Here is a 26,017-nt window from a genome sequence, read left to right on the forward strand (position 1 = left end):
GTCCCAAACTGCTACAATTTATTGGACAACGGTCAAGTGGGGAAGGGCTCCGAACTGTACATCTGTTAAAAAAAAAACCAAAATCCCCCAAAAAAACCCCCAAAAAACTCAAAGAGCGCGGCGCGCCTCATGTGCTCGACGCGGTTTTCCTCCGCTTCAGCCGCGCTCGCCAGTCCTCCGGCAGCGCCTCGAAGTTGGCGTTCCTCTCCGCCATGCCACTGCGGGGGGGAGGACACACAAGAGCGGGGCGTCAGCACCCGGGTGGCACAAGGTGACGGTCCCCACCACCCTCGTGTGACCCCCCCACCCCCGGGGCCGGAGAGGGGGATCCCCGCTCTTTTACAGGGGTCCGTACCTCAGCAGCTGCTGCTGCTTCCACTCCTCGATGCGGCGCTGGGCAGTGGTCTCCCGGTCCTCCTCGCTGGAGCTGGAGTTCTCCTCCTCGTCCAGCTCCCGCTGGATGCTCTGCCACTTCTTCACCAGCGACGGCATCTTCGTCTTGCCCTTCTTGCCCTGCGCCAGAAACGCCAAAGGCCGCGGTGAGGGCGGCGGGAAAGGGAGAAGGCGGCCGGCGCGCCGGCGCGGAACCGGCGCAAGAGCCCCCGCCTACCTTGTCCTTCCGCCCCTTCCTCGGTTTCTCCTTCTCCGGTGGCGGCGGTGCCTTGGGGGTGGGAGGCGGGGGCGTCTGGGGGGGCGGCGGGGGCAGCGGCTGGTCGGCGGTGCCGGCAGCGGGCAGGGCTCCTCGCGCCGGCGCGGGCTGCGTGGCGGCGGCCAGGCTGACGGGCGCGGCGCACTCTGAGTAGCCCATGACGGCGGGCGCGGCGGCGGGCGCCGTCACGCCCAGGTAGCCGGATTGCAGGCCCAGGGCGGCGGGCTGGGGGCCGGCGTGGCCCGGCGCGAGGCGGAGGTTGGGGCGCCCCTGGATCTCGCCCTGCAGGCGCTGGCGCGGCCTCAGGGAGGCGAGCGGCACGGCCGACGGCTGGTACTTGCCGGCGGCCATCAGGGGCTGGCTGTAGATGACGGGGCAGCTGCCGATGGTGGCCGTCCGCTGCATCAGCCCCGGGCTCATCTCCACGGCTTTCCTCTTCTGGGGCTTGGCGGAGAGCAGCGGGGCCGGGCTCGGTTCCACGGCGCCCTGGAAGAGAGAGCGCCGACATGAGCGCCGAGCCGGGAGGGACGTGGCCACCGCGTCTGGCCAAGCCCCGGCGTCACCCAGCCGCCGGCACCGCCGCTCACCTGGGTGCTGGCGGCAGCCGGGCGCAGGAGAGGCTTCAGGGGAGCGTCTTCCTCGGTTCCCGGGGCGGGCGGCTCCTCGCCCCCCTCATCTTCCATCTCCACTTCCTGGATCTCGCCGTCTTCTCCGGGAGGCGGCGGCGGCGGGGGCGGCGGCGGGGGCGAGTCCGGTGGAGGCGGAGGCGGCGGAGGCATTTCCAAAGGCAAAGGAGGTTGGAGGACCGGGACAGAGGACTGAAGCAGAGTCCAAAATGGAGTGAGCGGCATGAGAGACGTAGCAGGAACTTGGCCTGAGAAGGATTCTTTACAAAGGGAGCCTGAAGAATACATATTGACACAGGCTTGAAAACCCACGCTACGGACCGCGCTGCCTGCTCCTGCCTGCTCCTGCCCGCTGCCTCCCTGCCAGGGCCCTGCCTGGGAGCGGGCAGGCAGAGCTCGGGCCACGGGCTCGACCGACGAGCTGCACGTCGCCTTCCCCGCCACCGCCGGGATGCCTAAAACCGATGGGGGGGGGGGGGGGGGGGAGGCGGGAGTGGCGCCCGCCTCGGCTTCGCTCAAAGCCCGGCCGAGGGAGGCCGGCACCACTAGCGCTCGGTGAGGGCCCCCCAACGCCCCGTTTCGGGGCCAGGATGTCGCCAACCGCAGTGACCCGCCCCGTCCCCCTTTCCCCATACCTGCAGGGCGCTCGGCGGGGCCCTCGGCGCGCTCTCCTTTGTCTTTTGGAGGGGGTTTAGGAGGACCGTCGGCTTTTCCGTCGGTGGCCCGCTGTCCCTCCTCTTCGTCCTCCCCGTCGGGGAACTCCCATTGCGACTCTCCCGAGCGCTCGTTAACATAGAAATAGCGTCTATGCTCCCTAAAGCAGAAGGAAGAGAAGGGGGGGCTTCAGCTTCCCTCCCCCGCCACGGACACTCCGAGGCGGGCCTGCCCACGACAGCGCTGCGCTCTCGCAGGGAAGACCCTCGGCGGCCGGGCCGCCGCTCTCCCCAACGCAACCAAAACAACTCGGAGGACAAGAGAGAGGCGGAGGAGAGGCCCGAGCCGGCTCGCTCCGAGCTATTTGCACGGCTGGCTGCCAGCGAAGGTCGCCCCGAGCCCCCCGCTCCGAGGGAGGGGGAGGGCTGAGAGAGCAGGCCAGCGTGCAGCAGAGCGACGTCTCTCGCTAGCCATCGGGCCTTTCAGCCGCCGCCTCGGCTGAAAAGTCGCCCTCCAAGAAGAGGCACCGGGGAACAGCCCAATGGAGAGAAGCGGCTGCCCCCCTACCCCGTGGTGCGAGGAGGAGGTCGCTTTTATGATACTCTTGGTGTCAAACACACAGTGAATGCTAGAGAGAGGGAGCGGATCTGGGAGCTGAAAAACAAAAGAGCAAAGATTTCAAACAAAGGAAAATTAATCAAGAAAGCCAAATAGACAAAGAAATGTTTGGGTCTGACCTGCTGGCAGGAGACAGAAATCTTGTTCTTCGTTCCGTCGATGAGTTGGAGTTTGTCCTTTGTCAGAGCTGTTGGTCAGAAGAGGTGATCCAGAGATCCTGCAAAGTTCACAGAGCTCTCGCATGCGCGACCCCCCAGGCCCGCCCTCCACAGCGCTTTTACACTCGCGAGAGTGAACACCAGCTCTGTCCGATCAGGGAAATCAGCTCCGTCTCAAAAAGCACTGAGCACTCCGTTTGGATCCTCCCGGCGGGGTGCTCGGCCCAAACTCTGCGCGGGCCGGATGTTTCTCTGCCTGCCCCAGCACTGCTAACAAGAAGCTGCTCTCAGTTCTCCGAGAGGGACGGCGCCACGTCGTCGGGTGGTGATGGTCACAAATCATGTCTGAGATGTCAGAGATGAAAGGTGAGAAAGGTAGGAGAGCGCGTACCTGTCCCAGTGGCAGGACCAGCCTTTAGGGGTGGCGTTTATTTCGTATTGTTTTAGCTGTTCGGCTGCGTCTTGGAGTTTGCGTTTGAGGTAGTTTCCATTGAGAGCACCTTCTCGCCAGTCTGCAATGCGGGTCTAGAGGGCAAGAACCGGGGAGGGGGGAGGGGGAAAGGCCGTTGAGGGAGGCTGCAAGCGACCCTCGGGACAGGACTCGAGGTCCGGGAGGAGGCTTCCCTTCCGGCACGGGATTCGGGGATGGGCCGAGGAGGAAGACACCGCCTCCGCGCAAAGCCATGCTCGCCCCCCGCCGAGGAAGGGCCCTGCAGGAGGCGGGCGGGCGGGCGGGCAGCACCGCCGCGGCCACGAGGTTCACGCAGCGCCCGGCCCTCGGCGCTCGGACAGGATTGGATCCGCTGCGGAACAGAAGGCCGGAGCGAGGGACGAAGGCTCGGTTACCTCTGTCTGCAACAGCAACATGTGGAAGTTGGAGATAGATTGTCTGTTGATGCCCAGGAACTCCAATTTACTAGTCAGAGTATTTGCCAGCTCTCCGATCTGAAACTGCCAGGGAGAAAGGGGCAAGAGTCAAGAGCCGCCCGCCGGGAGCGTCACCGGGCGGCTGCGGCCCCGCGGCGCGAGGCCTTCCCCGGCAAACAAGACTCGGGGCCGCCCGCGGCCCCTCCGCCTGGCGGGCCTGCGATGTGCCCCCCCCCCCCGAACGTCAGCCCCGCCTTGAAGCCCCGCTCCCTCCTGCGCCCCGGGGGACGGGGTCGGTGGGGGGGGGTGGCAGGACGAGCCCTGCGGGTGAAGCCCAGCTCCTCCGCGCGGACCTCGCCCCACTCCCGGCTGCGGCACCCCCGGCGCGGTCACCGCACCTGCGGAAGGAGGGTACGGGCTCGGTGTGCCGCGGCGCCCCGGCTCTGCACCGGGGCAGAAAGCGTGAAATCTAGCATTTCAGCCGTTTCCCAAAGGAAAGGCGCCGGGATAGAACGTCAGGCTTCGTTGCTTTCCAGAGGAACTAGCGGGGAAGCGCAGGAGAGGGGTAACAGCTCCGGATTTACTCCTGAGCAGAGACAGAATCTACGTGGAGATTCAGGTCAGCCCGCGGCGACCACGGTGACGCTCAACCCCAGCGTCTTGCAGGAGCGAAACCTCCACTTTGGGCACCGCAGGGGGATCCCCCGGGTCAATCCCTCTGCCCGAGGGGGAAGCAGCTACGAGCCAGAGGGCAATCGAGAGCAGAAACGGGGCGGACGCCGGCAAGCGGCGTCACGATTGCTTTAAGGAGGGCTCTTAAAAAACTGGCTTTTTTTTGTTGTTTTCCCTTTTGCTGTTCAGAAAAGGCTTTGGAAGGTCCCCAAAGCCGACAAGGCGGCGTCTGTCTCCAGAGAGGGGGCCGGGCCGGACTGACAAACAGCGCTAGAGAAACCCCCCCCCCCGAGGCGGGGAAATGAATTCCCTGCGTTAACGTGGCTACGGAGAAGCCAGGGAAGATCCCACAGCCGAGGGCGGCTTCGCAGCGGAGGACCCGGCGGATCTCCTGCAAACCAGAGAGCCGGCAGAAGAGAGATTACTCCGACCCGACGAAGCAAACGGTACCGCTGACCCCAGGAGACGGCGTTCCTCCGCCAGCTCTCCAGGGATCCTGCAGGGGAAAGCACCAGGCGGCAGCACAGCCCGTCCCACAGCGCCGCGGCGAGAGGGGACGGCGGACGCGGCAGCTCAGCGGGCCTCCGGCAGCCCCCCGGGGCGCGGCGGCCGGCGGCAGCGGGCCGGCTGCAGGCTTTCGGGGCTTTTTTTTTTTTTTTTTTTTAAGAAATGGGATTAAAAACTCGGAGAAGCCTCGTGCAGAGGGAGGCTCAGCGGTTTTAGGCAGGGAACATCACCTCTCAAAACTCTCGTTAAAAGAGTTTCTGGTATGGGAGATGCTCAGTCTGTCAGGAGGACGGGAACGAAGCCCTTCCCTTGCACGCTGGAAAAACGACGGCGTGGTGGGAAACGAGGGCACGGCCGGAGGTCAGCTTTCGCTGCAGGTTTCCACCGGGGTTCTACCCCGAGCCGGCCATTCCCCGTCCGTAAACCATCTGGCACGGGGAGGCGAGGACGTTTGCTAACGAAACGAAATTACTCAGGAGCCAAATTTCACGCTGCGGGAGATCTCACGGTAACGAGCAACCGGGGAATTAAAAGGACCAACAGAAAAGATCTCCCCATCCCCCAGAGCCCGCAGCTCCGCCTGTCACCGCTACGGCTCAGGAAAGGGGCTCTGGGAACCGTTCGGCCGCGGCCAAAAGGAGCAAATCAAGGCTCGGAAGAGGAAACGTCAGCACGAGGCTGCAGAAATCCCCGGGGCTTCCCCAGTTTGCATCTAACGACTTCAAAAATAATTAACGCCGGGTGAAGGGCAGAGCGAGGGGTACCGGCAGCCTCCGGACCCAGAGAGGTTACGGACGAGGAGGCTTCGGCCTGGAAGCGGGACGACTGACGGGGCACGTACCAGAGGACTCAGTATCGTTATTGGGGAAAAGCAAATCAAGACAAGAGCGTTTCCTCCCCCTCACGCCCAGACCCAGGGCTCAGTCTTTACGCCCTCCACATCCCCCCTATTATTTATTTATTTTTTTTAATAATTTCTTTTTTCAAAGACTTTCAAGCCTTTGCTGCTGGCTCCTGCTGGAGGCAGGACACCGGGCTGCAGAGATGCCGGCCCAATCCTGCACGGCCGCTCTTTCCCAAGGCCAGGGCGAGCTGGTCCTGCAGCCGCGCTGGGATCCGAGGTTTCGGCAGGGGCACGGTGCCGTCCCGCCGGCAGCGCGGTGGCTGGGCCAAACCTCCACCCAAAGCTCAGGTGTCCCCGCTGGCTGGTGGCATCTCCTGGGAGCCACCACGTCCTCCCCCCGGCGCTGCCAGCGGCACGGCGAGCCCCCGGGCAAGCAGCGAACTGGTCGGGGCCTGGCGGGGGGGGGAGCGGCCGAGCGTCACCGACACGCACCTCTGCGCCTCCGTACCTTTAGGTCCTGCTCCTCCTCTTCTATTTTTGGTGCCCCTTGGGCTTTTGGTTTCTCCTGGGGCTCCTCAGACTCTGCCTCTTTGTCTGAATTCGCATCAGCTGCTTCCGTGCTCGCTGCTGCAGGAGAAGAAACGACAGGTCAGCCCTTCTCCCGCCACCGTGCAGGAGAGGGCAGGGAAAGAGCCTGGGGCCTCTTTCCTACAGGAGCCTGGAATTAAGAAGGAGAGAGGGTCGCTGCCTCCGTGTCCTGGGGGCGGGGGTCCTTCCAGAAGGACAGCATGGGAAGCGGGGAATTACAAGGGCGGGAAGGAGGAACAGCTTGGAGCACGGGGCTGGGAAAGGAAGCGCAAAGAGAGCCAACGGCCAGGCAGGCAATCCTTAAACTGTTCGATAACTTGTCAAGAAAAGGTATGGGGTATTAAATAAATCGGGACAATCGTCAGACTAAAGAACTCCCAAGGGGTCGTTGGGACCACGAGGTTTTGCCTCACAGGACAGCGGCGACTAATTCACTGTCCCAGCGACAAATTCCGGGGAGGGAAGTTTTTCGAGGGCCTCCTACAGCCCTCGGAGGGGGAAAAAACCCCCACATCCCCGGCGCTCAAGGGCAGGACAGTCCCCTCAGTCCCCCTCCAGCAGCGGGGCGCCCAGCTGTCACCAGGGTGTCTTACAGTAACAGCTTCCCCAGGTTCAGCGGGAAACCAGCGCCACGGGGAAGAGCTGGCTCCAGGGCCGTCCTGCGCACGGGCCCGTGAGGAACAAGGGGAACCCCCCCCAGCCAAACCCCCCCCCGGACAAGCAGCGTCGCTGGCTTAACGTCAGGCCTGCCGCCCACACCACGCCTCTGCCTGAAGTGGCCACGCGTCGGGGCCACATCAACCCTGTTTTGGGGCAGGCACTGTCTCCCCCTTCCGCGGGACACAGCCTGCTCCGGGCTCAGGGCACTTTTGTACCCGTTTTGGGTTTTTTTTTTGCCTGGGAAAAGCCGTTGCCTCCCATTCAGGCGGCTTTCTGCGCCACAGGGGCCGGCTCCCTGCTTGCCACGGGGCGGGCAGGGCTGGCGTGGCTCGAGCGATGTGTCCCGGTGTCCAACCACCCCAGCGAGGCCCTGCCTTGCGCCACCGAGCGCGGAGCCGGAGCGGCTCTCGGGGAAACCCCTCGGCTGCCTCGAATCTGCTGCCCGTTACCAGGCACCTTCGAAGCAGAACCAGAAAAGGGGAAGGCGACGGCTCCCCGTGTACCAGGGGCAGGACTGGCAGCGCTGGGAGGAGAGCGGAAGGCGGTGCAGCCGTCACCGCGCTTCTGTGCTCCTTCTCCCGATAAAACCTTGAGTCCTATTTGTGTTCCCGGCACAGTGTGAAATCTAGGGCGCTCTCCTGTTTATTTTTTTTCGATTATAGGATAAAGGAGAGAGTTTAGCAGAGCATCAGCTCATCCCCACGCTGCCCTCAGCCCGTGAGACTCCTGCTGCCGGCCTGCCAGCGTGGCGGTGTGTCGCAGCCGCCCCTCCAGGCCTGTCCCCTGCCCTGCACACGTACCTCACCGCCCGTCCCGGCTCCTCTACGCGCCCCGTGGGGGCTCGGCGGGCTCCAGGCACCCCTGTGCCTCTTCGGGGGCAGGAGACCCCGCTGGGAGAGGGCTGCGGCCTTTCCGAACCCGCTCCTGCCTCCGAAGGGCCCCTTTCCAATTACCTGCTTCTCCCGCCTCCGGGCTCTCCCGGCCCGTTTTGCTGGAGCCTCGACTGGCGGATTCGGGGCTGGCAGCTCCCACAAACAGTTTCCATTTCCCTCGTTTCGAGGCCAGCCGGCGGGCGGCATCCTGCGAGGCCGACTGGCTCCCGTCGGAGAGCGGGCTGGAGCCCGAAACGCTGCCGTCGCCTTCCTCCAAGGCGCGCAGCTCCGCCTGCCGAGAGACGCGACGGTGAGGGGGGCGTCAGGGACCCCGAGCCTCCCGCCGCGGCGATGAGCCGCCGGTGACAGAAGAGCCGCCGGCGGCTCTCAGCGGGGCGCCGCGTTAACGGCACCGACGGCGGCGCAAGGGTTTGCCAACGGCCGCTGACTCGTCGGCGCGAAGCCGCAGCACCCGGATCCGGGTGGAGCAGCCCGGGAAAGGCGGGATCGTGCTCCCCAGGGAGGCGGGGCAGGGGCACAACCGCCTCCTGCTCCCCGTTTATCCCCACCCATCCCTTAGCCGCGCCCACAGCCTCGATTTTGGTGACAACAAAACTTTTCCCCCCTCACCTTCTTTCTCTCCAGCACCATCTCCAGCTCGAGGGTGTCTTGCTCCTCCTCTTCCTCAGCGCTCTCCCCCGACTGCACCACGCTGCACAGGTCCTCCTGCAACGTGTCTTCCAGGGGATCCCTGCCGGGCTCCGGCTCTTCGGGGGCAGCCGTCGCCTCTTCTGCTTTCGCCTCCTCTTCCGGGGGCGGCTCGACCTCCTCTTTGCAGATCACTTTCCTCCTCCAGCGCTCCTCTTCCTCCTTCACCACGTCGGGCAGGAGCGGTGCCAGCAGGGCCGCCGCCACCCCCTTCTTCTCCTCCTCGCTGTTGGAGAGGGCCTGCACGCCCTCGTTCACCTCCTGCGGGTCCAGCCTCGGGGTGAGCTTCCCGGCAGCCCCCGCGGCTCCCCGCCCCCCCCCTCGCCCCGGCCCTACGCCCTCCCCGAAGCGCGAAGGAGGCCGCAGCCCGCAGAGGAAGGAGGACGAGGGGCCTCACGGCACAGAGTGACCCGCCCCAAGCGGCGCCCACAAGCCCCGTGGCCACCAGAAACGCGGCGCTGGGCCCGTCCCACTGACCTTTTTCACCTCCCGCTTGGCGAGGCCGGCCCCGCGGCCCACGCTGCCCGGGGCGCCCCCCTTCTCCTGGGGGTACAGCTCGGTGGCCGCCACGAAGCTGCCGTTGGCGCCTGTCACGGTGCTGCTGAGGAAGAGGAGAGGGAGTGAAGGGCGGGTTTCGGGGATGAAGCCCCCCCCTGGCAGGGCTGGGGGGGTGTCACCCACCTGTGCTGGTAGTGTTGCAGGCCCTGGACCTGGGTGGCCAAGTACTGCGGCAGCTCCCAGGTCACCTCGTTGCTCTGGGTGTTCCAGTAATAGTAGCAGCCGGTGTTCTCGTCCCACACCTCCTGCCAGTCGCCCATTTCCAGCTCCCCCACTGCAGGCAGAGGGGACAAGGACAGGTCGGCGTCACTCCCGGAGCCTGCATCCCACCGCCTGGCTCCCCCCAGCCGTTGCCACCCTGCTTTCCCCATCTGTCACCACCCCCAGCTCCCTCCAGTCAGCAAACTGGGGGTCAGCAGCCCCCCCGTCCTCCAAGATGGGTGGGGTGAGGCTCTCACCTCCCGCCAGCGAGCACTGGGTGTCGTACTGCCACTCCGGGGCCGGCGCAGAGCCCGCGCCGTTGGCCGCGGTGCCGGAGGCCTGGCCCGAGCCCGACTCCTTGGGCTCCGGGCGGGGCGGGGTGGGGGGCGGCGCGGACGAGGTGCTGGTGGGCTCGGCGGGCTGCGGCGGAGCCGTGATGGCGTCGATCTCCTGCGCAAAAAAACACCCCCCCCCCAAAACTCAGCATCTCACCGTGAACTTCACATCCCAGGGGAGGCCAAAACGGAGTCGAAGCATTTATCGGCAGAGGATGACATGAAACTACCCTCTTCCCACCACCACCACCACCCCCCCGCCACCAGGAGGGCTCCCCCCCTTCCTCCCGCCCTCCCCGGAGCCGCCCTCACCGCCAGGAAGTTGGCCAGCGTGCTGTCGATGTCTGCCGAATTACCGCCGTTGGCATCCGCCGAACGGGCCGACTTCTCCGGGGTTTCACCCTCCTCATCATCGCTGTCTGCGTAGGCGCCGAGCAGGCACAGGCCTCCTGGGCAGAGCAGGGCGGGGGGGGGGGGGGGAAAGAGCCTCAGTGAGGGGGGGGGGGGCACCCGACTCGGGCGGTCCTGCCATCACCCCGGTAATCCCGTGAGGGGGGAGCAGCTCCCTGGGGAGCAGCAGGGCCGGCACCCCCCTCCCGGGAGCGTTCAGGGGGTAAACGCCGCCCCTCCCTCTGCAAAACATCCATGGGGGCATCTCCTGAGCCCCAAAATCGGAGGGGGGTGGGACCAGCCCCCTCAATCACGCCGGGAGTGGGAAATACCTTTCTCAGAGAAAAACAAAACAAAACAAACCAAACCAAACCAAAAAGAGGAAAAAACAATTCCCCAATCCTGAAAAAAATGACTAGGGTGGGGGGAAATAGCAGATCTTGCTGGCAAACCACAGAAGGGAGAGTCATTGCTCCCCAAAATGCCTATATTTTAATTATTAATTTGATATTGAATTTTTTTAAGAGTTAACAATAACAAAGAGAAGAAAAATCATTTTTTTTTTCCCCCCCGGGAAAAAAATACGCTGCACGCAAAAGCACGTCCTAACCCAAATTTTTAAGGACAAGAACCATCTCCCCTTCACAAATCACTTACAGGGAGGCTTTCACGTCACACCACCACCTCAAAAACAGTAAAGTGGGGGCAATAGCCCTGCTCCCCCCCCAAAAAAAAATAATGAGGGGGAGACCACTCCATCATCCCAGATAAAAAGCACTTGGAGGGGGTGATCATCCTGCCCCAACAATAAATAAAAAAAGGCACTTGAAGAGCCATCACCCACCCTGAAAAAAAAAGCTAAAATAGTTAAAAAGGAGACAATCCCAGCTTAAAAATAAGTTATTTAGGAAGGAGTTAATTTACCCCTTAAAAACATACTTAAAAGGGGACAACCAGCCCCCTTAAAAGAAAAAAAAAAAAAGACTTGAGAGGGCAGCCCCCTCAAAAAATCATATTTAGGAAGAAAGAAACCCCCTTTTTAAAGGAATATTAAGGAGTGGGGGACGCTCCGCCCCTAAAATCCCGGGGGGGGGGGTGGTGGCATCCTCTAATTTTTTTTTTTTTTTTTAAGGGGGAATTAAATCTCGTCTCTCCGAGGGACCTCGTACCTGTGGGCTTGACGGCGGCGGGGGCGGGGGGCGGCGGGTTGGGAGCGCTGCGGGGGGGCTCCGCCACCGCTTCGGGTTCGTCTGTGAGGGAAGAGGCGTTAGATACGGGGGTGGGGGGCAACGGAGGCGGGGGGGGACGGGGGGGGGGGGGGGAGCGGGGCGGAGCCCCGCCCCGCTCCCCCCCCCCCCCCCCCGCCCCCCCCGCCTCCCCCAGTACCGCCACTAGGCCGCAGCGCTACGAGGAGGCCGCGCCGAGGCCTTCAAGGCCGCGCCCCGCCAACAAAGCGCCCCCCCCCCCCCCCCTCCTCCTCCCTCCCACCCCCCCCCAACCCATCCCCTTCCGCCGTTACCCGGCTCGGAACCCGAGTCGGCCCCTTCAGCCGGCGGTACCGCCGCCTCGTCGCGGCGGGGGCCGGGAGGGGAGAGCTGGAGGATGGGCCGGCGGCCCGGCGCGGCTCGGGATTTCTTCCCCATGGCGGCGGCGGCGGCGGCCGGAGGCGGCGGGAGCGGCGCCTCAGGGCTGCGGCCGCGCTTGCGCGGTGGGGAGGGAGGGGCGGGGCAGGGCGCGTGCTGCGTCACGGCGCGGAGCCGCTGCGCCCAAGCGAGTGGGCGGGGCTTCCTTTACGCCCCGCCCCCCGGCTTAGATCTCCCGCCTGAGCCTATAGCCCCCCCTCCGGCCCTATAGAACGGTGCCTCTCCCAGGGCCTATAGCCCCCCCCCCCCCTTCTGCCCTACCTCCCCCGATCTTATAGTCCCCTCCTGCTCTGTTTCTATAGGTGCCTCCCCCAGGGCCTATAGCCTTGCTCCTGCCCTATTTCTATAGGCACTTTCCCTGGAGCCTATAGCCCCACTCCGGCCCTATAGAACACTGCTTCTCCCAGAGCCTCTAGCCCCCACCCTGTCCTATTTCTATAGGTGCTTCCCCTGAACCTATAGCTCCCTCCTGCCCTGTTTCTACAGGCACTTCCCCTGGAGCCTATAGCCCCGCTCCAGCCCTTCAGGGCTGCAGTCCCCCCTATAGCACAACGCTAGCCCTAAGGGCTATAGCCCTTTCTTACCCTATAGCGCTAGCTCGCCCCTGCCCTATAGCCCAGTGCTGGCCCTTGAGCCTATAGCGTGGCTATAGCTCCATGCTGCCCTATAGCAAGGTGTCCATCCCCCAGCCATAGCTCCGCTGTGCTGTAGGGTGCAGTGCTGCCCCTATAGCTCTGCCCTACCCTATAGCACAGTCCTATAGCGCTCCCTCCAGGAAAGGGCCAGATGTGTGGGATCCCAGGGAGAGGAGCCCTCCAGCCCCCCCCCCCCCCTTCCTTCAACCCCCCCCCCCAAACCCCGGCTGTGCTCCCCCCAGAGAGCAGCCCCCCCCCCCCCCAACACAGACCTCTAATAACACTTCGATTTTATTAAAGTTCATCCAAAAAAACCACAACAATAAATAAAAGAAACACCAAAACCTCCTGCGTATGGTACAGGGTGAGAGCGAGGGGGGGCTGCCCCGGCCATAGTCGCACCCCAGAGCTCTGCCAATTACCAATTACCCCCCCCCCCCCGGAGGGGACAGGGACAGCGAGGTGACCCCCTAAAGGGGCACTCTACCTCCCCAAACTGGACCCTTAGGCAAAAAAACAAAACAAAAAACCCCAGTAAAAACAGCACCACGGGCTGAGGCAGCGCGGGGTGGGACGGCGTTCAGCCCCCAGGGGTGTCACCTTGAGCCGGGGGGGCCTGCGAGTGGTGGCCGAGGGCGGGGGGGGGCTAGTTGCGGCGGTACAGGTGATCCCGGGTGGCCACGCTGACCTTCTGCTGGTAGTCCTCCATCTTGTCATGCAGCTTCTGGTAGAGCTGGGTGAGGGGGGCAGGGCCGGCGTCAGAAAGGAGAGCTCCCACCCCTGTCCCCCCCCCCACGCCCACCTTGCCCCCAACTTGGCTTCTGCTGGGGCAGGAGGGGGCACAGGGCACCGCGGGGTGCTCCCTGCCGCCCCGAGGCCCTTTCCCTCGCCCCGGGGAAGCGGGACCTACCACGACGTTGTGATGGTTGGTGGTGCTCTCCCGCAGGGCCTGGAGCAGCTGGTCGATGGCGGTGTAGGGCAGCCACACCGTGGGGGCCGTGGCGGACAGCGGGAACTGGAGGGGAGCGGGACCCTTGAGTCGTGTCGTGGCAAAAACCACCCCTCCCTGCAGCCCCCAGGAGGAAAAGCTTCCCACCCCCCTTTATCCTGACACCTGCTTGTCCTCCCAGTCCCACGGGAAGGTTCCCCTCTCCACCAGGGTGGGTTATTCCACCCCTCTTTCTCCTGGAAGCACCGTCACGGGTGCGATACCCAAACCCCCAAGCGGGATCTGCCCCAAGGAACGGCCCAACCCCGTCCCCCCTGCTGCGGGGGAGCTCACCTCGATTCCAAAATACTGGTGCCCTTTGCCCAGCACGGCGTCTACGTACTCCAGGACCAAATCCACGGCCTCCTCCAGCAGGTCGTAATTCAGGTAGAGGCGCAGCAGCTCGGCAGCATCCACCTTCTGCAAACCAAGGAGGGAAACGTCACCCAGGAGCCCCCAGGACCTGCTCAAAGCATCCAGCAAAGGTTCCCGGAGCTGGGAAGGGGAAGGGGGGGGGTGGGTGAAGCTTGCCACAAGGAGGTGCCTGTTGAAGTGAAGGTGATCCAGCAGCTCTGGGACAGCTGGGGGTTTGTTTTGGCCAGGAGGTGACCCTCTCCCTCTTCTCACCTTGTAGCTGTTAATGAGCCAGTTGGGCAGAGGGATCCCGTGCACCAAGAGCTTGTTGATGACGCAGCGGTGGTACAGGCTGTTCTGGGAGGGGTAACGCTCCAAATAGGACGACAGCAGCCGCCAGGCTTCGTCCGTGGCGCTGCAAGGCAACGTTTCCCCCTGGGAACCCGTGCCAGCAGCCCCTGCCCCCGCTCTGCGAGGCCACGGGGGTGTTCCAGGGAACCTGTCCTGGGTTCGAGGGGTGAGCTCGAGGCCCAGCAAAGCGGGGTGTGCTGCGGGCAGCCGCCTGGGGAGAGCGGGGAAGCCCGGCTCGAACACTGCCCCCCTCCCGCAGGTCTGCTCTAAGGGGGTTAGATCAACGTGTGACCCCGCTGGATTCCTCCTTTCGCCTCCAGGAACCATCCCCTGTCAGGAAGAGCAGCTCCGCTCTTCTCCTCCAGGAACCATCCCCTCTCAGGAAGAGCAGCTCCGCTCTTCTCCTCCAGGAACCATCCCCTCTCAGGAAGAGCAGCTCCGCTCTTCTCCTCCAGGAACCATCCCCTCTCAGGAAGAGCAGCTCCGCTCTTCTCCTCCAGGAACCATCCCCTCTCAGGAAGAGCAGCTCCGCTCTTCTCCAGAAACTATCCCCTCTCAGGAAGAGCAGCTCCGCTCTTCTCCTCCAGAAACTATCCCCTCTCAGGAAGAGCAGCTCCGCTCTTCTCCTCCAGAAACCATCCCCTCTCAGGAAGAGCAGCTCCGCTCTTCTTTTCCAGGAACCATCCCCTCTCAGGAAGAGCAGCTCCGCTCTTCTTCTCCAGGAACCATCCCCTCTCAGGAAGAGCAGCTCCGCTCTTCTTCTCCAGGAACCATCCCCTCTCAGGAAGAGCAGCTCCGCTCTTCTCCTCCAGGAACCATCCCCTCTCACCAAGAGCAGCTCCGCTCTTCTCCAGAAACCATCCCCTCTCAGGAAGAGCAGCTCCGCTCTTCTTCTCCAGAAACCATCCCCTCTGAGGAAGAGCAGCTCCGCTCTTCTTCTCCAGGAACCATCCCCTCTCACCAAGAGCAGCTCCGCTCTTCTTCTCCAGGAACCATCCCCTCTCACCAAGAGCAGCTCCGCTCTTCTCCTCCAGGGACAAGGACCTACCTGCACTCCTTGGTGGTAACCAGTGAGGAGAGCTGGTTTGCTGCCAGCCAGTCCCAGGCCTCCGCCTGCGCTGCCTCCCCGCCCAGCTGCAGCTTGATGCACCTGCAAGAGAGCGCGCAGCGCAAAGGTGGGGGCTGTCCGAGCCCCCTCACCCTCCCCTTCCGCAGCGGCCGGCACCAAAGCCGCCCCTCACAGGGCTATTCCCCAGCACCAGCCCCGAGCCAGCTCGCCACAGAGGGCTCCAGCTCTCTCCCCTCCCATCGGGGGAAAAATCTCTCCTCTCCGCTCGCTGCTCAGCGAGGCTTCCTTAGTTTTCAGGTGTGAAGAGCAGGTTCCACCCCAACCCCCGCACAGACAGGGTGGGATTGTCTCCTTTTTAACTCTTTCAGTTCTATTTTTCAGGGCGGGTGATTGTTCCTCAAGCACCTTTTCTTATTCACTGTTGGGGCAGGATGATCACCCCCTTCAAGTGCTTTTTATCTGGGGTGATGAAGCGGTCCTCCTCCCAATTATTATTTTTTTTTTTGGGGGGTGGAAAGCAGGGTTATTGCCCTCACTTTACTGTTTTTGAGGTGGTGGTGTGACCTGAAAGCCCCCCCCCCCCCCCCCCGTAAGCGATTTGTGACGGAGAAGCTCGCTACGTACTTGAAAGCGAGTCCCTCAAAGACGGGCGTCAAGGGCAGCTTGAAGGTCTGGCACAGAGTGATGGCGGTGTCAAAGAGACCGGCCCGGACCAGGAGAGCAACCGTTTCCTCAGGTGTAGAGTTGCCTGCAGGGAAGGAGGACCAGGGTAAGCGCCTCCTCCAGTCACGCCCCAGCGTTTACTGGGACCTCACCCCGTGCAATTCAGCGGCAGAGTTCACGGGGCTAACGGCCCAGCGTAAAACACCAGCCAGCAGAACCCCTGATCGCCCGGCTTGAGGTTTTCTCGGCGGCAGGAGCATCTCGTCCCTCCCCGGAGGGACTGCACGAAGCAGCAGTGACCCACGAGCCATCCCCCATCAGGCTGGAGAGGCAGCAACGTACGGCCCGTGGTCCAAGCGTTTCGGTGAGCAGGGAGGGGGCAGGAGGGGCAGCGGCAGGAGGCGAGATGGAAGCGTGGCGCTCCGCTCCCCGCGTCTCCAGTTTGCCCCCAAACCGGCCCTGCGGTCCCTTACTGAGGAGTCGCCTCCTCCCGACACTCGGAGGGGACAAATGTGTCCATGTTGCAGGACTCGTACCAGCGAGCGGGAGAACGTCCTTAGAGGGCCAGGGTGGGAGAGCCGCAGCTTTCTGCTCCCCAATAAGGAACAATTTTGACAAGCTAACGCTGTGTCAGGAAGCAGGATTGTCCAGGACAACAATTTAAGCCTCGCAGCAAGTGTCTTTTCTAGGCCTTTCTAATTCTGCTTCATCTAGAGGCCATTTCCAGCAAGACAAAAAGATGCCTTTTTGTCCCAACTCATGAGCTCAACCCCCCCCCCCCCGCGCTGCAGACCGCTACTAGAACTTGGCAAAGCCGAAAAACCACCAACCACCATGGAAAACTTAAGATTGGTTCTCCGGATCTGCCTCTCCAAAGCTGCTGAAACTTGGTGGCAAGATCTCACGCCAGGGAGGAGAACGGAACGGGCCCTGCCAGCTCCTGGGTCAGAAGCAAATCGCTGCTGCCTCACCTGAGCTCCGACTGGCAAAAAACCACCAAACCCCTCCGGGGAAGCGCGAGGCGGCCGCGCCGCGTCCCTCACCTGCCACGGCCGCCGTCGACAGGTCGTGCTGCACCAGAGTCAGCCGGATCCGAGCCAGCAGGCACTCCCTCTCCAAATCCTCCAGCTCCAGGATCTCGATTTGGCGGGTTGCTGTGACAGACGGACACGAAGGGCTCTTTAAAAAGGGCTCCTGAGGCATTGTGTGAGGTACCCACCCCCCTCTGCCGTCCCCAGAGGGGTCGGACCCCAAGAGCACCACAGCAGGGGGCAGGTTTTGCTGCCCCTTCCTCGCTACCCTGAGCCGTGCCTTGATAAAAACCTCCTGCACCTCCTCCAGGAGAGACGTTGCCTAACGTGGGGTAACAGCCGCTGCTCTGACCGCCAGGCACGTGCCACAGAAGAGCTCGTTCAGAAAGAATTGATTTAAAAAGAACCCGTCCTTCACATTTTTTCTACCGGAATGCTGAGAAAAAACGAGTCTAACCTGAGCCCACCACCCTGTGCTTTGGCAGACAGAGGCAGGGCAGAGGCCTCACCAGCAGAGACTCACCGCGCCAGCAGGGTTTCCGAGAGCACAAACAAAAGTCTTGAACAACTAGAAATTGCCTCACAAAGGCTTTTTTTTTTTTTTTTTTCCTTTTTAAATTAGACGTTATTTCCACTGAAAGCAAACGCACTGACAAGGCACCAGGCTGCAGAGGGGTGTGCACAGCAGCTCCTCAGGGAATAGCTGCTCCGTGGCAGCATACTGCAACTGGGAGACACTAACGCCAGGAGGGTTCACCAGGCGATAATCCCCCAAAATCATCGATCTGGCAGAGGCAGGGGCTGCCCTGAGCCGTCTCCCAGCTCAGCGGGGAGCAGCAGAGCTCTGAAGCCAGGGAAAAGGCCGCTCAAGGCTGCTCTCTGACAAGGGCTGAGGAAGCACCAGGACTGGGCACTTACTGGGAACAGCCGTGCACTCCCCATCGTGGCTTCTCTTCGGGGATGCTCCAGGGCGTTCGTACTTGCGGGAAGAAGAAGAAAGAGGGTTTATGCTCATCGGGTTTGCAAAGGACGAGTCGCCTTGACAGGGCACAGCCCCAACAGCAGCTCTCCATTTCGGGCCTTGATTTGAATCGGAAAAGCCTCACAACCCACCGGGCAGCTCCGGTTGTGTTTGTCTCTGGCTGTCAGGAACACGGCACAGCTTTAGCTGATCCAGCTACGGCCACCACCTCCCCGTAAACCAGACTGGAAACACAACCCATGTTCCAGTCATTCTCCTTTTGACCCCTATTCCGGCTGTTCAGACTCCCCCGAAAAGATTCGCTTTATATCTTCAGCAAAAGGTGATGATCTATTCCCACATATACACACCAACCCCCTCCCAAAAGTTGCCCTGCTTCCACCCTGCCCCAAAAAGGGCCAACGACACAAGGGCGATGGCTTGGACCGATGCCTCTGTTAGGCGGGGCGCGGCACAAGAAGATGAGAGCAGCAGATGAAGGCGGCCAACGCCTCTCCTCATCGCACGGGAAAGGATTTTGGAAGCTCCCCCCCCCACCAAAACGTAGGGCTGTAGGTGCCCCCACTGTCGACAGCCCAGGTCAGGGGCTTCTCGGTGAGCTCAGCGCGTCCTACCACAGCTCCAGCAGCCGGCTGGACGATCCAGGCGTATTCCGGGCGGATCAACCGTAAGCAGTTAATAGCAGCGAGGAAACAGTTCCCTTGTTTCTGGAGCCCTCGGAGCGTCCGCACCTCCCGGCCCAGGCGCATGCCGTACTCAAACATCACTGTTCCAGCTGAGGAGAGAGAGGGGCTACTGCAGCCCGGGCCCTGGGACCCCCCGCAACCCAGACCCTAGGACTCCCAGACCCCGGGACCCCCCGCAGCCTGGGCCCCGGGGACCCCCACCCCGCAGGAATCGGGCTCCTGGGCAGGGGAGCTGCCGTTACAACGCGCCCAGCCCCAGCCTCACCCTTGCGGTAGTTGTGGCGGTAGATGTGGAAGGCGTAGAGCAGCTCGTAGTAATTGTGGGTCATCAGGTCGACGGCTCGAGCGTGAGATTCGATGATCCCCACGACCTGCAGCGCACAGAGGCTCAAGTGGGTCGACCATCCCTTTTAAAGGGAGTGGTTGAGCCCCCCTCCTTCCTCCCAGCACACGCCAGTTACCTCGTTATGGAGGTTCACGTAGGGGAATTCCACCAGGTCCTGGAGCTGGGAGCGCTCGCAGAGAACCACCACTAGCTGGCGCAGACAGTCCAGCTGCCTGCCGGGAGAGAAGCACAGCCCTTCTGGAGGAGCGGCGGGGACCAAACCCACCCCCGGGATGAAAGCTGGAAGCCGTGTCGCTTTGGGAGGAGCTCGGTTGGTATTTTTTTTTCTGGCTTAGAACCAGGAAGTCCCTTCAGACTGGAAACAGAGACCCCGGACGGCAGAGATCTGCCACAAAGGTGTCTCAGGAGGGCAGTCTCCCTCCCTCGGCTCTATGACCTCCTTCAGCCTCAATTAAAATGCATTCCTGCTGCTTCTCTGAACGTCTGTTCCAGGCATTCCTGCTCATCACACCTTCCTCTGCTAGGGTGAAGCTTCCTCTACCTTGTTTCCCTTCCCAGGTGGTTCTCAAGCCGAAAATTCAACTCCAAGTCTTCTCTTTATTAAGCTGCCTGGACTCCTACAGCTTTTCGACCTACGCCACCCTTCAGCCATTCTTCTGGCCCTTCCCCAAATCAGCTTTTTTCTTCCCCCTCCCCAGTTTCCCCCTTCGAGACGGTGCCGATCCCAACTGTTCTTCCAGACCCAAACTGGGCCTTTTTAAACACACTTTGACACGAGCTAAGCCAGAACCTCTTAACACAGCAGCCACGCCCTCCCCTAAAGCACCACCTTTCCTCGATGGCAAAACTGGAACGTGGACCCCTGAGCCACGGGAGCCCACAGGCACACGGCTGTCACCCACCTGCTCAGATCTGGGTTTTGCGTTAAGGCCACATATGCTTCGCTGTTGTGTCCTAAATCCAAGTGATGTTTGAAGATGCAAGTCCTCAAAGTAGCCTAAAAAAGAGCACAAACCAGCATGTTTCGAGTTCTAAGACTCAAAACAAAAATTCCTGTGTAAGTTCCCCAAAGAAACATCGACGCAAGAGCGACCTGTACCTGGCTTCTCCAGTCATCTGCCGACTCCATGATGGCCAGGGTGGCCAGCTGGATGACCAGCTCCGGTAAACCCACCATGTCCAACAAGCGCAGAACCTGGAGAAGACAATACTCTAGTTTCTTCTCCTACTTCAGTACTACTCTTAACGCAGCAGTACCGAAGAAAGGGTTGGGTTGGCAAGGGGGGAGGTTTTTTCTTGTTTGTTTTCCAAGAGCTGCTCCTGCCTCTACTAACCATAAAAGCGGTCAAAAAGATTTTGCCAACGTTTCTAAGCGATTAGACTGAAAAAGGGAAGGTTTTGGTAAGTCGCAGGGGTCGGAACCAAATCCCAGCACACAACAGGCCCAGGCTACGGCTTTTCTGGAGGATTCATCTCTGCACACGTGAGTTTTCTGAATGTTTTAGGGTTGGCAGGTACAGCAAACCCCTGCGACAGAGGCACGTGATTCTGTCCCCAAGCACGCACAGAGCTGTAGGAGACAGAAGTTCCCTCTCCAAGGGCACCTGACAATCTTTGTGTCTTCTGGATTTTCAAAAAAAATCAGGGAATCCCTTACAACGGTCCCAGCTTGCAGCCTGACTGAACTACGGTATTATGCAAGGCGAAAGATCCTATCTCAGTCTCAAGGCATTCATTTTAATTTGCCTCAAAGCTTAATAACCTTCCCCTGAAGCAGCATCTTACGTCGAGCCTGGACACGTCCAGCTTCTGCCTCCAGCAGCTGGGTCTCACCCTGCCTTTTTTTTGCTGGCCAACAAAGCCCTCTGCTGCGAGGAAGCTCACCGGTGGAAAGCACCGAGCTCTCACGCTGCGGTCACCTCAGCATCACCCCCCCCCAAGAAAAAGTCAACAGCCTTTGTAAACCAAACCACGCACGCCGGGCCGGGCGCAGCCGTACCTTGTTGTAGTACTGCAGGCGTGGAGTGGAGACCATCTCGCCCTCCTCAGGCTGGATCAGCCTGTCCAAGAACTCTTCTCTTCCCACCTCCGATGCAGCTTGGCAGAAACAGTCCAGAGCCTGGAAGCAGACCAGAGAGCAGCTTGCCTGTGCCCCTCGGGGGCTCACCCAGCCCGCCGCGCCGCTCGGAGGACAGCGCTGCCCGTTCCAGCTCCGGTGGAGACCTGCTGGCCCCAAGCGAACGAGAACTTCCCCAAGAGCAGATCCCACTGCCCCAGCTCCAACCCCATTCTTTGCCCAAAGCAGGCAGAGGTCGAGACGGACGTTTCCTTGACTTGCACAGCAGGAACAAGGCTGGCCCGTCCTGTGCCACCCCTCGCTCCCGAGGGAAAAGGTCCCAGACGCCAGGAAAAGGCAAGGACGGAGACGAGGCCCTTACCTTGTGCCCCTCACCCATGACAAGGTAGCACCGGCCCATCATGAAGCAGCAGGAGCCCATGTTCACGTGGCACCACGGCTGCAGCAGGCGAATGTATTCCTACGGGAGAGGAGGAACGGGCGTTTCGATTCGGGTCCGCACGCGCCCGTGACCCACAGGCACGCGGCCCCAGAGGAAGGGTTCGGGGTCTGACACCAAATGTGACCCCTTCAGCTGCTGTGCTCACGCCAACCCCGCTCTTCCAGCTCGAGGGCTGGTTTCCTCAGCCCCACAGCCCCTTTGGGGCAAAGATGGGGAAACATCCCCCACGTTCTCCCGGGAAAACAACCTGCTTGAGTAGCTCTGGCGTCTGTACGAAGCGCCTCAGAAACAGCACCCAACACCCCCAAAAACCAAGACTGAAGGCTCTCTGCCGCCGCTGCTGCGAAGCCGCCGCAGGGAACCGCAAAGGAAGCGTCACCCCAGCACGCACAGAGCCCGAACGGGGGCAGGCACGTGTGAAGGCAGCGGGAGAAGAGGCGGAGCAGGAGCAGGCCCTGGGCAGCAGGGCACGAGGGGAGGGGGGGGGAGAGCAGCCAAGGGAGACCACGGGTCGCAGCCGCACACCGACGGCACCAAGGACACGCCGTAAATAAAGCCACAACCCAGACGGTGGCCAAAGCTACGGGGCGACACAACTCGGCCTGGCCCCGTGCCCGCTCCGTCAGGGTAGTAAAAGGGCTGCGGAGTGTCAAAAAAAGCAGCGAGGAGACACGATGAAAACTCCAAAGCTGGCATCCCTCCTGCCTGGAGAGCGGCGTATGCTCTGCGGGCTTGGAGAAGCAGAGCTACCCCACTAGCAGGGCTCTGGCACTCAGCAGGAGGAGGAGGAGAAGGAGAAGCCAGGACCCGGTGGTAAAGCTGAGGTTTCACCGGCCAACCTCCATCTCTGCACGTGCATAAGCCACCAGCGCATAGGCCTCACCGACCCCAGCCACGGGGCCACGAGAAGCCACGTGGCAACGCGTCCTCCGAGCCTGGACTCCCCGCTCAGACGAGCCAGCTCCAACAGATAAATCCCACCCCAGGCTTGCTCGACAGCTTGTCGTCCAGAATAAGCGACGAGGAGAGGTTTGGCCCTCGTCCCAGGCCGCTGCTTTGGTCACTAGGCCTTCTCTGCGCCCGCCCGCTCCTCGCAGGGTGCTTCCTGTATCTCCACCTCGATTTGGGTCACCGTGCTCATAGCAAATCTGGTGTGAGCTCCCTGAGGTCAAGGCACTTAATCCAAGTTTATGTGACCGACTGGGATCAGCAAGCGTAACAGAAGGTAGCGGGGAGGAGGAAGAGCCTGCTCCTGCCGAGATAAAAGTCTCTGGTATCTCCTCGAGGCGGGACACCAGCGAGGCGAAAGCAATGCGAGGAAATGCAAAGCGTGCTCGCGCCACGAGAGCGCACGTACGCCAGGAGGCAGGAGGCGGCTGCCCAAACCCTCCTGGCGTTCCCCGCCCCCAAAAGCGCCGCAGATTTGACATTCTCCTCGGCAGCCTCGTGAACACAAAAGCAAGGAGTTCAGCCCCCAGGTGCGAGGGGGCTGTGAGAACAAAAGGTTCCACCAAGCACGGGGGGAAAAAAAACCTCTCGTTAGTAACAGCCTGCCGAGGCCCTGCCTGCCTCAAGGGCTGCGTCGGTCGGGGACTGAAACGCGTCACACGGCGCTGCGGACAAGAAACGGTGCCGTTGAGAACGGGAGCACGAGCAGCGACGACCACCAAGCCCCTGAAGAGCAGGGGAAGCGACGGTGGAGGAAACAGTGGTCTGAAACACAACAGTCTGCGGAGACATCTGAAAAGAAAAGGAGCTCACTCGCCCTGCTGCCGAGGTGTCGGGAGCACAGCCGGGGATGGAAAGACCACGGATGCTTCTTACACCGGGTTTTTACCCGTGAGGACGTTTAAGAAACAGAGGAGCCCTCCTGAAACAGCACTTCTGCTGCGGGGTTGAAGACAGCCTGCTGAAGCCCGGCCCCGTGGGCAGTCCCTTCGCGGTGGTACCACGGGAAAGGCCACGGGGGCACCAGCAGCTCACACGGGCTCGCTGTGGTGTTCAAACAAGCTCCGCAAAAGATGGCTCTCGCACGCCGCACCACGCTGTCAGACAAGCCCTGGGAGACTGAACTCCTCCACGAAAAGGGTAGATAATAATCCTGAGCGCTTACGCCTGGATTTTCTTGAAGGCAGATGAAAGAGGAAACACTAAGACAACCATCTTAAACCGTTCCCCAGAAAAACATCTGGGGCATTTTCCAGGCATTGAGCATTTTCCAGATATTTAGCAAAAAGCCCTTCTGTTAGCAGAGGTGGATGCCACAAGGGAACGAGGCAGATGCACGAGGAAGGCAGAAGGTATCTGCTACCTTAGTTTGTTCACTGTGCTGACACTGCGATAGTTATAAGAGAGATTTCCAACAGCTCTCCACTAGAATCCTTCCTTTCCAACAGCTCTCCACTAGAATCCTTCCTTTCCAACAGCTCTCCACTAGAATCCTTCCTTTCCAACAGCTCTCCACTAGAATCCTTCCTTTCCAACAGCTCTCCACTAGAATCCTTCCTTTCCAACAGCTCTCCACTAGAATCCTTCCTTTCCAACAGCTCTCCACTAGAATCCTTCCTTTCCAACAGCTCTCCACTAGAATCCTTCCTTGCAGGTCATTTCACCCGCAGGACAAACTTCCAGCCCAGCATCTCCAGAAGGGAGACGTGGGAGCAGAGCCTTGGGAAGACCGGCTCCCACCTGAGCTCCGAGAGCAGCGACTAGAGGAAAGCAGAACCAACTGCAGCGAGTGGAAAGACGGGGTTTTGGGCAGGTTTTTCGAGGCGGAGGTAAGGCGACGGCGCACGAAGCCCTTACCTGCAGCTGGGTGTACTGACAGCTCCCCATCAGGCACTCGGGGAAGAGGAAGCCGGGATTGCTGGGCCATCTGAGCAGAGGTTAAGGAACAGAGGACAATCCAGTCCGGAGAGCTCGGAGAACGAGTCTGAAAGTTGGCAGGGCCCTCGCGCTCGGTTTGCGGGGGGGAAGGAGAGAAGATTAAGCTGCTCTTTATACACAAGTCATTATTCTGTAATAAGATTTATCGACATTAGAACAAAACCATTAGCACATCTAATCCACAACTGCCCAAAATCTTGTTACCCTTCCAAATCTCCCAGCCCTGCACCTCGCCAAGTCAAGTTGCTAGAGCTCAGGGGGCTTAAAGTCAAAAACTCAAATCCTTTATTGTGCACCTAAACGGGATGGATTCTGCGAAATCCTAAAATACCCGCAAATCCCATTAACGTCAACAACAGTCACTTGTTCAGGAGACTTATCTTCGAAATTTGGGTGTAGAAAACATTGATTTTTTTGCAACTGCACAAGGCTCAGGGGCAGAGGTTGCCAACTCGCAGCCCGTGAGCACTCCGCAGCCCACCACCCCGACCCCTCTGCGAGCCCCAACCCTCCTCCCACAGACCCACCGACGTTCCCAGCCTCGGGACCGGGTCGTGACCCGCAGCCTCCGTGCCATCTCCCGCCGTACAGAAACTCCCCCCGGTAAGACCCCGGCGAGAGCCAGCGCCTCGCGGCGGGTCGGCAGCCAAGGATACAGGAGCGGCAGAAACTCAGCCACTATGGCCGTAACGAGGTGGGGCCAGTTCAAACTTGTTTCAGCCAAAGAGGCGTTTGGTTGCAAGAAGAGTCGAGATATGATGTGTTTTCTGGCCACCTCCTGAAAGAACAGCTCCACGATCGTTTGAGGGCTGGATACTAAAAATACAAGTTAAAGGAACAGTGAGACGAGGCCCCGCGGCGGCCGCCCCAGGCTTCCGAACACCGCGCTGTGCTCATCAGCCCAAACACCACGGATTAAGGCAGAGCAAAGCAATAAGCACGTTCAATACTCGGAACTTGTTGGTTTTGGATTTCTCTTGCCGTCTGGTTCAGTCAGAGGGAGTAGCAGGAGATCAAAGAGGCACATGCTGCAATGTTTATTAACCACAACTCAATTATAACATGAAAAAGATAAAAAAAAAAAAAAAAAGAGAGGGCTGTGCTCTCTCTCTCCAGTTGGGCTATTCACAACCCAGCTGCAGCTTTCCAGCACCACCAGTGTCTCGCAGGGCAGGGCTGAGGGAGTGCTGACCTGGCTGTCTGGCTCTGTTCAAATGCCTCCCTCCTCATTCCGGCACCCTAAGCAGTCCAACCTCCCCTTAACTAACTGTTCCCAACGCCTCTCCCCAGGCTGCCACCTCCTTTCTGTCTTCCCCACGTTTCACATATTTCTTCCTCGAGCACGGCAGCCAAACAGGACTTTCCTCACGAGCTGGCCAAGAAATAACCCACGACACCGGCAGGCACAAAGGATGTTTTCAATCCCGCTTTCACGCGCTGACATTTACGTCGAGGCAACCGTCTCCTGAACCGAGACTCTCACTCGGGGCGAGTTCGGACTCCGAGCGAGCGGAGGAAATTCTCCCCCCAGCTCGCAGCCCTTCACACGTGGCACTGCTGCCTGTTTGTCACCGGTTTTCTCAGCCCCCTCCGAGGTGTCTCAGCCTCGAAGCGCAGACTGGTTACAGCAAGCTCTTACCTGCGCGTTTTCTCCCCTGCCCGGCTCACCACCTCCCTCTGTAACCACTTCAAGGTGCACATCCTCCTCATTAAGCTGCTTTATATCCTCCCCCATCAGGATTTCTCCCCCAAGACAGCGACCCAAAGCGCACGCCTTTGCAGCAAGACCTAAAGCGTCAACGAACTATCAGCTGCCATTTCCCCCTCGAGGTACTGGCTGTGAGCAACACTCACGTCTGAACTGCGAAGCGCTGGAAGCACAAGCATGTTTTGGGGAAGGATTTCTACATTCTCTCGCTTCCCAGAGCTGCTGCTCCTGGTCTGACCCACGGCAGCC

At 60.9% G+C, this 26,017-nt stretch overlaps 2 protein-coding genes across 4 annotated transcripts in view; both read right to left on the reverse strand.

Moving 5' to 3' along the window:
• Position 1: 1 nt before the first annotated feature.
• Positions 2-11,550, reverse strand: FNBP4 (formin binding protein 4). Of its 2 annotated transcripts, XM_086471990.1 has the most exons (17): positions 11,427-11,550; positions 11,077-11,157; positions 9,830-9,966; positions 9,440-9,632; positions 9,105-9,255; positions 8,901-9,024; positions 8,346-8,684; positions 7,797-8,007; positions 6,104-6,222; positions 3,552-3,656; positions 3,097-3,230; positions 2,667-2,764; positions 1,911-2,089; positions 1,237-1,467; positions 611-1,135; positions 356-513; positions 2-218 (listed from the first exon to the last, which is right to left on the reverse strand). In XM_086471990.1, exons 1-17 carry the CDS (start codon positions 11,548-11,550, stop codon positions 128-130), a joined length of 3,000 nt encoding a protein of 999 aa, XP_086328116.1. In that variant the 3' UTR covers positions 2-127. The 2 variants fall into 2 exon arrangements, with proteins under 2 accessions (XP_086328116.1, XP_086328115.1); XM_086471989.1 differs by lacking the exon at positions 2,667-2,764 and having other exon boundaries at positions 1,237-1,550.
• Positions 11,551-12,814: 1,264 nt separating this feature from the next.
• The window catches only part of NUP160 (nucleoporin 160), a 28,280-nt gene continuing 15,077 nt past the window's right edge, over positions 12,815-26,017 (reverse strand). For both annotated transcript variants that reach the window (XM_086472042.1, XM_086472043.1), the window contains exons 19-35: positions 24,717-24,876; positions 23,980-24,049; positions 21,094-21,192; positions 20,655-20,774; positions 19,755-19,850; positions 19,558-19,652; positions 18,771-18,867; positions 18,575-18,680; positions 18,238-18,398; positions 17,560-17,620; positions 16,654-16,764; positions 15,572-15,695; positions 14,927-15,028; positions 13,801-13,942; positions 13,468-13,593; positions 13,096-13,200; positions 12,815-12,918 (exon numbers count right to left, since the gene is read on the reverse strand). In XM_086472042.1, coding sequence (XP_086328168.1) covers positions 12,832-12,918; positions 13,096-13,200; positions 13,468-13,593; positions 13,801-13,942; positions 14,927-15,028; positions 15,572-15,695; positions 16,654-16,764; positions 17,560-17,620; positions 18,238-18,398; positions 18,575-18,680; positions 18,771-18,867; positions 19,558-19,652; positions 19,755-19,850; positions 20,655-20,774; positions 21,094-21,192; positions 23,980-24,049; positions 24,717-24,876 — 1,862 coding nt within the window. In that variant the 3' untranslated portion in view covers positions 12,815-12,831. The remainder of the gene's footprint in view (positions 12,919-13,095; positions 13,201-13,467; positions 13,594-13,800; positions 13,943-14,926; positions 15,029-15,571; positions 15,696-16,653; positions 16,765-17,559; positions 17,621-18,237; positions 18,399-18,574; positions 18,681-18,770; positions 18,868-19,557; positions 19,653-19,754; positions 19,851-20,654; positions 20,775-21,093; positions 21,193-23,979; positions 24,050-24,716; positions 24,877-26,017) is intronic.

The sequence above is a fragment of the Leptosomus discolor genome, chromosome 12 (assembly GCF_034619465.1).
Source record: "Leptosomus discolor isolate bLepDis1 chromosome 12, bLepDis1.hap2, whole genome shotgun sequence".
Taxonomy (NCBI): Eukaryota; Metazoa; Chordata; class Aves; order Leptosomiformes; family Leptosomidae; genus Leptosomus; species Leptosomus discolor.

What these genes read in the sequence shown, in the direction of transcription:
- FNBP4 (XM_086471990.1), bottom strand. Translation starts at nt 11,550, where the DNA reads ATGGGGAAGAAATCCCGAGCCGCGCCGGGCCGCCGGCCCATCCTCCAG. An exon ending in AGGAGGAGCAGGACCTAAAG is followed by an intron (nt 3,657 to 6,103) that starts GTACGGAGGCGC and finishes TCTCCCTGGCAG; the next exon opens with TTTCAGATCGGAGAGCTGGC. An exon ending in TGGTCCTGCCACTGGGACAG is followed by an intron (nt 2,765 to 3,096) that starts GTACGCGCTCTC and finishes TGAACTTTGCAG; the next exon opens with GATCTCTGGATCACCTCTTC.